Source organism: Sciurus carolinensis, chromosome 2, assembly GCF_902686445.1.
Source record: "Sciurus carolinensis chromosome 2, mSciCar1.2, whole genome shotgun sequence".
In the NCBI taxonomy this organism is placed as follows: domain Eukaryota; kingdom Metazoa; phylum Chordata; class Mammalia; order Rodentia; family Sciuridae; genus Sciurus; species Sciurus carolinensis.
In genome coordinates, this window is record NC_062214.1 from 104,128,945 (window position 1) to 104,141,405 (window position 12,461).

A 12,461-nucleotide genomic window follows, 5' to 3' on the forward strand; every position below is an offset into this window, starting at 1 on the left:
ATATTTTGCATGAATAAATACTATAAAATCAGGAAATACAAGAAAGAACACTAAAGAAATTTGGTAAACAATTCCTCATTTCTAGTGCATGTAGTTGTATTAGTTACCACCTCCCCATTGCAGGGTTAACTATAGAAATTGATTTTTGTGATTTAAACCATATAAAATGGAAACATTGAAATACACAATGGATATATTTTACAAAATAAAAAGTTTAAATTACAAGGGGATGGATTTATTTTCATGTAACAAATTCCTCCTTACTCTTATATGAAGCATGCCTTTAACGATGTGTCCTAATTCAATCATATATATCAGAGCAACATTAAAACACTCAAAGTCAAAGACATTCAGAGGTAATCCAAAACTGTGCTGGTCTCCAGAATTAAACATTAAGTTTCTTTCTGGTAATTAAAGACACAGAGTTGGTTTAAGCATGAAAGAACATCTTCAAGTTATGGTAAAGTATAAAATGATCAACTGACCCACAATAGTAAATAAACAAGGAAATAGAGGAGCTTAAAGACTTGATGTTAGAGAACACAATCAGAGGGGGGAAAGAGTTAAGAACAGCAAAGTGGGAAAGAAGTCAAACTCAGACAAGCCCTTAGATTAATGCAGCAAGTGAAAGACATCATTCAATGAGATTTTAGCCCTACAAGTCAGAACAAAGTGTTTCTACACAAAGTATCTGTAATTTAAAATATCCTCCACTAGTCATCACCAAATTACCAGTTATTCTGTAGCAAGCGATTGGCAACAAATTCCCTAAGTGACAATTCGGATATTCTGGGTTTTTTTTAAGATGCAGAGACCAAGGAGGTTTCTGTGTTTGCTTTCAATGAATATTTAGAAAGACGACTTTTAAAAGCAATTATCAACTGGCAGGCAAGGCAAAGGAGGAGTTTTAATTTATTTTTCTGAAGCCAGGTAGAAAGAAAGGCTCTAACACCTTCAGCCAGAAACGGAAAGAAAAATCTGCAGGAATAAAGCAATACACAATCCTTAGGAGCAGCGAAGGAGTGACGTGTTTGACGCAGGTTCTTTCTTGCAAGCCCGGCCTTAGAGAATTACAAGAGTTCTGTCTGCTCCCTTGGGACAAAAGCAGCGCCTCAAGGAAGCAGCCAAAAGCCGTGGGCCCTATCTGCAACCAGTCAACCTATGAGATCCCCAAAAGTGGCTTCTCCTCTCCCCCACCTGGGATGTTCTGCCACCTGGACTCGACGCGTGGGAGGACCCTCCGTAGTCATATTTCGCTAGATCCTTTTTTCTTCTGCAGTTTCGAGTTGCGAAGAAAAGCTTCTAAGGCAATCACGAGATAACCGCCTGTCAGTTGCCCCTTTCTTCCGGACAACACTAGCTCTCACCCTGCGGAAATCCTGCAGCTTCGCTGAGGTGGCTGCTTCCAGTCGGCGCCGCCTCCAGCTCCTCCTTCTGGGCTCTGAGCCAGAGTTCCCTTCCAGTCACTGACAAGTGCAACCACAGTCCTACACTAAGCTCACAGGCACTGGGGCTCTGAAGCCCCTGCACAAGCAAGTGCCAAGCTAAGGAGGTTTTCTTTCTGCGACCTATGGATAAGTCTGAGTACAGGGTGATAACCTGGAGACCAGCACACACCTTGGTCATCTGATCTAACTGGGGCTACAATTTTTCTTCTAGGTTAGGGATTTTGTTTTTGTTTTTGTGTTTTCTTTAACGTCTAGCAGCTACTTCCAAACAATACTGAAACGTTCACCAAATTTCCTCTTATGTGTATTATTTCCAAATCAAGCAGCAAAAAATTGATGCAGCATCTGATGCAAACGTATTTGCATTTATTTCCAGAAAAAGCCTTTCAAGAATACAATTAACAGGAAAAGAAACATATTTTTTAGTCTACATCAGCCCTTAGCAACCCCTTAGACTTCCTATTGCCTAGAAAAATCCCAGATGCCCTATCTATAGGTGCACAACATTCCCAACACATCACCCTACATTATTGCTGTTCTTAGGTCTCAAAATTATCAAAAAAAAAATTACCCTAGATATTTATTTTCTTATGTGTTTATTGTCTGTCTCACCACCTCCACCATCACTATCACTAGAGAGTAAGTAAGCAATTTGAGGGAAAGGGCAGAGTATCCCTGGCACCTAGAATAGTGCCTGGTAGATTAGTTTTTAATAACTAGGTAAGATAAACTGACTGATGACTGAAAGGTGAGATGATATTCTTAAGTTCACACTGTTCATCAGCCCCAAAACCAAGTTAAAATTTAGCTCTCTTAATTCTCAATCTAGCACATCTTGTACCTCAGAACACTAAGATTAAACTCAGTAATATTCCAAGATATTGGACTGGGATGTAGCTAAGTGGCAAAGTATCTGCCTTGTATTCCCAAAGCCCTGGGTTTGACCTCCAGTTTAAAAAAAAAAAAAAAAAAAAAAAAAAACCACCAAAATATAAGATAAAATATAAATATATGTATTCCAAGATACTCCAATTGAGGAAGTTTGAGACAACATGCTTGTATTACACAATTTTCTTTTGCTATAACAAAATACCTAAGAATACAGAAAGAAAATCTTAGAGATGGATATTTTATAAAGGTTTATTTCAGTTTTTGTTTTATTTTTGTGGTGCTGGGAATAGAAGCAGTGCCTTGTGTGTGCTAGGCAAGCACTATGCCACTGAGCTACACATTAACTCCCAGCCCAGAAATGAGGTTTATTTAACTTAAAAGTTTGGAGGCTCATGGCAGATGTCATCATAATGGTAGAAGTGTGTGTACAAAAGATCACATGGTAAGACAAGAAGCCAAGAATATTCTGGGTCAGGATCCCTCTTTTATAACAATCAGTTCTCTCAACAACTAACTCACTCTGAGAGACCAGTGTTAATTCCTTCCCAGGACAATGCCCCTAATGACCTCCCACCAGGCCCACCTCTGGAAGGTTCCAACACCTGAGCCTTTGGGGAACACTCTCAAACCTGAAATACAAGTGTTAGTAGAATAATTAGGAGAATCAATGCCTGACATACTAGGGATGGGATGATAGCATAACTTAAGAGAAATCTAGTATGTTGCTGTTCTACAATTGTGTCATTCTATATGTGTATGTAAGAAGGGGAAAAGGAAATAGAAGCTAACATACATACACATGGATGGTATCAGTTTAGCCCAAGGGTGGAAGACCATTGGCATCCCCTTGAGTTATTACTGTAAATGGCACAAAATGGAAAGTTATTCTGTTTTCAGAGCTGCTTTTTTATTGTTAAGGTTTTGATCTCTAATGTTCCCCAAAGGCCATGTCTTAAAAGCATGGTTACTAGTCCATGGCTCTATTGGAAGGTGATAGGACCTTTAGGAGGTGGGGCCTAGTGGAAGGGTGTGTCCTTAAAGGGTGGGTTAGTCAATTTTTCATCGTTATAATCAAAGTAACTGACAAGAATAACGTAGAGGAAAAAAGTTTATTTTTGTTCACAGTTAGCATACTCCACTGCTCTGGGCCTGAAGGGAGGTGGAACATCATAAGAGTGCTACTTACCTCATGGCAGCCAGGAAACAAAGAGAGAAGGGAAGAGACTGCAAGGAAGATGAACCCTTTTAAGGCATGCCCCCAGTGGCCCACCTCCTCCAGCCACACACCACTTCCCTACAGTTACTGCTCATTTAGCCCATTCAAACAAGGAAGGACTGACTGGTTGCAATGCTCATGATCCAATCAGTTAACTTCTAATAATTCCTGCATTAACACAGGAACTTTTCGGGGACACCTCATATCCAACCATAGCAAAGGGGATATTGGGACCCCAGCTTCTTGCCCTGTTCTCTCTTTACTTCCTGGTTGCCATGGGATGAGCACCTTTGCTCCAACAGGTGCTCCCCACCACCCTTTTCTGTCTCACCACAGGTCCCCAAACAAAAGAGTCAACCAATCATGAACTGAAAACTCTGGAACCATGAATCAGCATAAATCTTTCCTCCTTATAAGTTGATTATCTCATTATTTTGTCACAGTAATAGAAACCTAACACATTCACAATCATACAGTCCTTTCTAATCATTTCTAATAAATTAATCATAACTTCTTTTTTGAACCCCAATAAAAATAATATTGTGGCTTATTCTTGAGTAAGGGACAATATCATTGTCACTTCCTGTAAATAGCTTTGGATAAGGAGAGAATCTAAGTAAGAAAAAAATATAAACTTTTTAGGAACATCAGTAAATATGGAAATGGACAGAACATTTTTTATTCAGATGTTTGTAATATATCCTTTTAGATCAACTGAAAAATAATCAAATTGTAAAACTTTGAAAACATTGTTTCTTAAAAAGTAGTACAAAATAAACTCATTTTATAATGGGTAAAATTAGTGATAAAGGAAATTGTTTCATAAAAGAATATTTCCTACTGAATGTATATTTCAGGACCAAACATTAACTTTGCTAAATGAAATGCAGTGTGAAATGATTAGCTTGGGTCTTGGATGCATTCCTATTACAGTCTTATCAAAACTGATACAGATTGGAAAGACCTTATAATGCAATTATTTAAAACATTCTTTTTTGAAATAACTGTCCCAAACTAAAAAGAGTATAGTGGAACTAGAATTAAAACCTACATACAGCTCTGTATTTGTAGCCCAGAAATCACACTACTTCTGAGTATTTTACCTTTCATGAGATCTCAGCAAAGTGTGTTTTAAAACAAATTATTGAAACAATTAGAATTCTTGTCCCAAAGCTGAAATATGCACATAATTTTCATAAAGTATTACTCTTAACCTACTATCAAACTTCTAGAGACTCCTACCAGACACACACACACACACACACACACACACACACACACACAATTAACATTACTTTCTATGCCAAGCATCTTGCAAGGAAAAACTTTGTGTATTATATTATCTCTTTAGATTTTCTCAATAATCCTTAAGGGATAGAAAAAATACTATTTCTCTGTCAGTTTTAAGGAGGTATTCCTTTGGTTTTTATTAGACATAGCTGGCAGTGAAATATTTAAAAACATAAATTTTATATTATTTTTATATCCACAAATCTCAAACCTTTCATCTTTACTTTTCTGCATATGGGCATACTTACACTGAGGCTTAAAGTCTAAATTATAAACTAATAGGTGATGAATCATGATAAGTTCTTAAACAGAGACCTAATTGATAAGTTAAAATCATTTTTCTTTCAATGGTATTAGCCCTTGCTCAGATAAAATAGCAAACCAAATACAAATAAAATAAACACCAAATGGAGTAATTTTTTTAAAAATTGACCCAAAATAAAATAGGGTTGCTAGAGTCACATGAATGTGGCTATCTGGCTGATATCTACAGATGTTTATTAGGTCTTACCTTAGAATCACTTCCTGTGGGAAGTTTCACTGTTCCTAATGCCTATCTTGACCTTCAAAATGAAGAATGTAAGGCCACAAAGAGACCAATCATTTACCTGATTTGTTACTCCTGTGACTTAGTCTATTTAAACAACTTCTGAGAAATATTTCCTATTTTGAATTTAATAAAAAAGTGTTATTTGAAATTAGGAGAATTAACTGGTGAATTATTCTGGTGATTTTCCCATTATGGTAAATAGTAAATTTCTTTAATGTCTCCTTTAAAATGATTATTCTTCTGAATATATCTCTACCATGTAATTATTTAAGCCAAAAGGTAAAAGATAAACTCATGAATCAGAAAATACATATTTAAATAGTTAAATATAGTATTATAACCTTTTAAAAATCAGTATGCAAGGAAAAGAAATCGTGCAACAAGGCTTTAATAGAATATAGATTGCTTTTAGAATGAAAAATAAAACAAAAGTATCTCTAAGCACCCTCTGATTGTCCATTCATAGTAATTATCACACCAGCACTGGGATTACTTGTGTTTTTTCTTGACTAACAAGTCTAAAACCTTGCTATTCAAAATGTGCTCCTCAAACCAGCAGCATCAACATCACCTGGAAGATTTTTATAAGTACAGAATCTTGGAACTAGATCTATGGAATCCTAACCTATAATGAAAGCCAAATATATAATTAAAATATTTAGAAGCCACTTTAAAAAGATAAGATTTTTACTAATAAATTTTTATAGTAATACAAATTATCATTTCAAATATAATAAAATGTAAAATCATTCAACTATTTTACTTTTTCGCAATAAATTTCTAAAATCCAGTGTATATTTTACATTTAAATTAACTAAATGTTAACTCCAACTAAAAACATGTGGTTGTTATGTTGGACAACATGAATCTAAACTGTAAGTTCCCTGAAGGCAAGGACCATTCTAAAACCCTTTTAGGGTTTTAGAGTCTCTGGCTCAGTGTGTAGCAGGCACTCAGGGAATGTTTAATGAAGAAATTAATGAATGACCCTGCATTAGAATGGCCCAACCGCTTACTAACTTTGTAACTGGAGGCAAATCTAAGATCTCTGCTCCATAAAAACCATCCCAATATTCTCTCTGGTCATTCTCTTTGCCTTAAATATGATTTTTTGTCTTTGTGGCTATTTAAAATTACATTATTTATTGATTTTTATGTGTTTATTATCCATCTCCTCCATTAGAATTAGCATTCCAGGTTTCATCCATTGTTCTATCATCATTCATTTATTTAACAAATGTTTATCTGTGCCACCATGTTCTCATTTTTTTTTTTTTTCTTTTTAAGACAGAGATCTTGCTGTTTCCCAGCCTAGTCTCAAACTACAGGGCTCACGGGATCCTCCCACCTCAGGTTCCTGTGAAGCTGGTACAACAGACATGGGCCACTACCCTGGTCTGTGCAACTAAGTTAAGTTTTAAACACTATTCCAGGTACAGTGGTGGATACAGTGATAAATTTTTTTTAAGTTTCTGCTATTATGGCAAGTAAATTAGTTGAATAAATGAACTGATTATAAAAACTGATGTGAACTCTGCGCTATAATATACATTCCATCATTACAATGAAACAAGAATTTATAATAACTTTATTTTACAATTAGAAGTTTGCATGTCACACTAACCAAATTGCAGACGAATTGCTACAATTTAAAACTATATGCTTTTTCCTTTTACTTCTTGATCGAGAAACTGAGTATAATACAAGCTTTTCAAAGTAGACAATATTTTTCCTCACTCTGTCACAACAATCCAATTGTGCCTAGCTCAATAAGGGGTTGATTATTAAACAAATTTTGTCTTTTTCTTTTTCTTTCTGGATTACTTTGGCAAGGGATCTTAGGTGACTAATGTAATTTAAGGACTTGTTTTTCTAGGAAAGCAATTGAGATAGTCAAAACAATCTACAATATCTAAGCACACTGCACTCTAGAGAAGCTTTTTTTTTTTTAAGTTCTGATTCTCAGATCAATCCATGAAAGTAAATACAAGCTACAATACAGAAATAATAGTATTAGTATCTCACCCAGAATGCAAAGCCCTGAACTAAGTCCTTAACTGGGGGTGGGGATGAGGTGGAGGCACGGATCAGGATAGTGAAAAGACAGGTACAGACTCTGAGAAGTAAGTAAAAACTGGGAGAAAGTAGGAAAACTTTGTTTTAAAAGGAACCAACAGGGAAAACAGGAGTTTGTAGGATCTGAAACAGACTTGGTTAAATAGCAAAAGTCTGGTAATCTCTAAGACCAGGAGGAGATGGAATGGAGAGTAGCAAAGGGAATTTGGGTACAGTATTCCTTCCTATGTAAGAATGGTTCCTGTCAATTCCCATTTGAGAACTGAGTACACAGAGGAATCATAAGAAGATTGTTAAAAGCACTGAAAAAACTTATTAATTACAGTAAAGAAATAAAGACAGTTTGGAATTACACTATGTCAGTCCCTTGCTTTATCGCCACACTACATTTTACTGAAAGACTGGTTTGTTTCACAAAACTTGCAAGGTGCAGCCACCACTCTGGGTGGCAATAAAAACAATTGGGCATTAGAAATACCAAGATGGCAAATAACAAAATTGCTAAAGTTGGGTAATTGCAATTTCAAAAAAATAGATATATTTTTACAATATCAAAGTCTATGTAAAGAATGAAACTTGGAGCATTCTGTAGAGGAGAAAAATTTTTTCCTGTATTCTCTTAAATTTAGTAGCTGGGGACTTATATTAGTCAGCTTTCTGATACTGTAACAAATAATCATAATAAAATAATAACCAAATAATATAACTAATAAAAAGTTTATTTTGGCTCACTGTTTCAGAGGTTTTAGTCGATGATGAATTGGTTCTATTGCTTTGCGCCTGGATAAGGTCCCTCATCATGGATGATGCACATAGTGGAACAAAACTACTCATGTCATGGCCAGGAAACCAGAGAAGAAGAGGAAGGATTTTGGGTCCACTATTCCCTTTTAGGGTATATTCCCAATGACCTGTGACTTCCTACTAGGCCCCATCTCTTAAAGGTTCCATCACCTGCCAGTAACACCAGGCTGGGAACCACTTATCCAAATCTTAACAGGACCACAACTCCAACTGACAAAAGAGATTAGCAGGAGAAAAAGCATAGAAATTTTACAAATGTTTTTAGTTTTATGTGAATGGAGTCTTCATAAAAAGACATGAAAAACCCAAAGAAGCAGCTGCACTTAGGGGCATAAGAAAGGGCAGTACATTGTGGAGAGGTGACTAGGAATATAAGAAGGAACTAATGGAACATAAGGGTTGTTTTAGTCAGCTTTTTCACCGCTGTGACTAAATGACTCAACCAGCACAACTGTAGAGGAGGAATAGTTGATTTGAGGGCTCACAGATTCAGAAGTCTCAATTCATAGACAGCAGGCTCCATTCCTTGAGGCTCAAGGTAAGGCAGAACATCCTGGCAGAGGAAAGACATGGAAGGAAATGGCTCACATCAGGATCAGGAAGCAGCAGTCTCCACTTGCCAGATACAAATATGTATACCCCAAAGCCACGCCCCCAATGTCCCACCTCCAGTTACCACTCAGCTAATCCCATCAGGATTTTGAGTTAAGGCCCTCACATCCCAATCAGTTTTTCTCTGAACTTTCTTGCATTGTCTCACTCGTGAGCTTTTGGGGAACCCTCACATCCAAGCCATAACAAGGGTTTAGAATAGTTTGTTTATGCAAATTCAGTACTACTGCTCATCTTCCTGGTATAGAAGGGGAGTATTTATACCAACTTCACAAAAGGAAATTTATAACCTATTTTCAGGCAAGTAAGGAATCTTTGCCCTTGATTGTAGGCAAAACTCTTACAACTCAATGGTAATAAGACAAACAACCCAGTTTAAAAACAGGCAAAATAAGTAAAGAGATATTTCACCAAAGAACTACACAGAATCCATGTAAGTACACAAAAATATGTTTAACTTTAATCATTAAGGAAATGCAAACCAAAACTACATTTAGCAGAAGTACTAAAATACTCCTGCTACAGTGGCTAAAATTAAAAAGACCACACTAAGTATTGGCAGGTACATGGAACTACTAACACTCTTATACACTACTAGTGAGTGTACAAAATGGTAAAACCATTTAGGAAAACAAATTAAAAGTTTCTTTAAAACTTAAACACACATCTACCATAATATCCAACCACCAACACTAGGCTTTTATCTTTATGTGTACCCATAGATGAATAACAATATTATCGCCAACTTAGTGGTAAAATTCAATACATATTATCCCATAATTTCTATGACTAGGGAGTAGATGCATCCACTACTTTAGAGACTCGCAAGGCTCAACTAGAGAAGGATTCAGATTCAAGTGGCTTTAAACAGCAGTCATTTCCTTGTGGGTTTTCAGACTAAGGCCACAGTTAATTGCTGGCTATTGGTCAAATGCTACCCTCAGCTCCCTGCCACATGTTCCTTCACAACATGGGTGACTGCCTTCCTCTAAGTCATTAAGGGAGATAATCATTGCTAGTCAGGTGAACTTTACAATCTTGCATAATGTAATCATGTACACATAATCTTGAACATTAACTTTTCTATCAACTCTTCTTGATTATTAGCTATAATCAAGTCACAGACCTCACCCAAACTCCAAGAACAAAGAGTTATCTAAGAGCATGTATAATGGAGGAAACACTTTAGAATCAACCTAACATTACCCAGGATCAATGAAACATATACACATTAAAAACTCCTACACAAGTGTTCTTAGAAGCTTTATTTATATTAGTCACAAAACAAAACAAAACTCAAATATCCATCAACAGGCACATGGGTAAGAAAAATTGTAGTATATACATATAATGGAACACTGATGGGTAAAAGAAACCACAATGCTGCATGAAACAACGTGAATGAATCTCAAAATAATTATACTGTGTTAAGCCAGGCAAATGAGAGTACACGGTGTATGGTTCCACTTATATAAAACTGCTGAAAATGTAAGCTAATCTACAGTGACAAAAAGTAGATCAGTGATTGCCTAGGAAAAGTAAAAGAGAGAAGAGATAGATTACCAAGAATCTACAAGGAATCTAAAAAGAAACTTTTGCAGTGAGAAATATGCTCATTATCTTAGTATGGTGCTGGTTTCACAGGTGTACATATATGATAAATTTCATCAGATTGTGTACTTTATGTGCCACTTAATGTACCCCAATAAATCTGCTACATTGTACTTTAATAATGCTAGTTTTTAAAAGCATTTTTCAAAACATAAGATTTACTTGCAATAAGGACACTATGTTGCACCAATACATCCTGTTAAATAAAAACTTTTCAGCTATTTACCACTGAATAAAATTGATTTCAAGAAAAATTTAAAAATATCTTAGCTGCACAAAGTACTCAGGATAGACTATGTGAACCAGGTAACAAAAATGGACTTTTATGGACAAAAACTATTTGATGTGCAGAGATGGATACAAGCACATTCACTAAACAGAAAGATCTATTTATAACATATTTATTTACTCAACAAGTATTCATTAACATCTGTGTATCCAAGTAGTATGCTAAGAGCTGTGAAGTCCTCAATTTCTCTTAGCAAACTTTCAGACTGGGCTTAATAAATTTAGATACGATGAAGGAAAAATTATGATCAAATTTGAGTTGTCATTTTTCTAGTGATATCTAGTCATCTATTTATTTGAGTAATTCTTTTCCCATAAGGAATAAGGTATTTCATTGAAAAGCAGCAAAACATGTAAATAAATTCAATGTAAATCAACATGTGGTTTTATACATGCAATCAGCATTCACAAGGTTAATAATCACTTTCAGAATTGGTATCTTGACTAAGAAGCAAAAATATAAGCAAATGAACCTCTTAAACCTTGGGGTTCTATAATACATTATTTTGAAGAATTATGAATTACAGGTAGAGTCACCATGTGATTTATAGTTCTAATTTATGAGTTATGAGTGCTGTTAATTACAATGCTGGGTCACTGTACTAAATCAGCTCTGTCCCAGGAGTACTAGGATGTAGTCATTCACCCTAGTTATAGGGAGGTTTTGCTTTGTTTTAAAGTTTCAAGTACAGACTCCTGAGCTCCACCCCAGAAACACTGAATCAGAATCTCTAGTGTGAGATTCAGGAAGCTTTGGGTTCTAAAATGATATCATTAAAGGCTCTTCCAATTCTAAAATTTTATGTTTCACAGAGTAATTTTGAATATGCACTCGATATTAATATGAAGAAAGTATTAATCTTATATGTAATGATAATGTTATTATTGTATGGAATTCCTAAATTTTAGGAAATACACATAACTGCATTTAGGGGTGATGTCATGATATCTGCATCTTCCTTTCACTTGATTCAGGGAATACACACACACACACACACACACACACACACACACGAGTAAAGCTCATAGTGCAAATACACATGTCCACTATACTATTCTTTCAATTTTATATGTTTGAAATTTCTCATAATAAAATGGTAAAAGAAAAAGGCTATTAAGGAAAATATCTGTTACTCTATGACAGAACAGATGAGGCAGGATTATTGTTACAAACACGACATACAAGAACTGGGCCTTAATCGATTGAAGCATACCTAATTTGGGATATCCAGGGAACTGTTTTGCCAACTACAAATAGAACAAACATTACGTGTAAATCGTGTTGCTGAAAAGATCTCCAAACATCACAGGACCACTCATAGTAACGTGTGGCCTAAGTACACATAGATAACGGTGGCAGAAACACTACCTGTCACATAGGACTGGCATGTCAGCCTTTTCTCCGCGAAAGGCTTCTGGTCCTAGGCTGACCTTACTTTCACCAGAATGAGATGGTTCCAGAGTCCCAAGCAAGGGAGGAGACTGCTCCCCGACCCAAGAGGCTAGAAACTGTTCCATCTGAGAGCAGAGTTCCTGAGACCCTTAGATGGAGATCGGTAGCAACAGATTCCCCAGTTGCTATGTTTAGTTGCTAAGGCACAAATCGTCTCGCAGGAAGAGTGGGGTGGTGCACTCTCTTTTAACGTCGTAGCAAATCCTCTAGGTGCTGAAAGCA

General features: G+C 36.0%; 1 protein-coding gene across 5 annotated transcripts in view; it reads right to left on the reverse strand.

The window, feature by feature from the left end:
* The window catches only part of Galk2 (galactokinase 2), a 120,089-nt gene extending 107,723 nt beyond the window's left edge, over positions 1-12,366 (reverse strand). For 2 of the 5 annotated variants that reach the window (XM_047538484.1, XM_047538482.1), the window contains exon 1: positions 12,156-12,366. In XM_047538484.1, the coding sequence (XP_047394440.1) occupies positions 12,156-12,304 (149 nt within the window). In that variant the 5' untranslated portion in view covers positions 12,305-12,366. Of the gene's footprint in view, positions 1-1,197; positions 1,394-12,155 lie in introns of those variants that run through there. The other 3 variants (XM_047538485.1, XM_047538486.1, XM_047538483.1) reach the window with 3 other exon arrangements.
* Between the last annotated feature and the right edge of the window lie 95 nt (positions 12,367-12,461).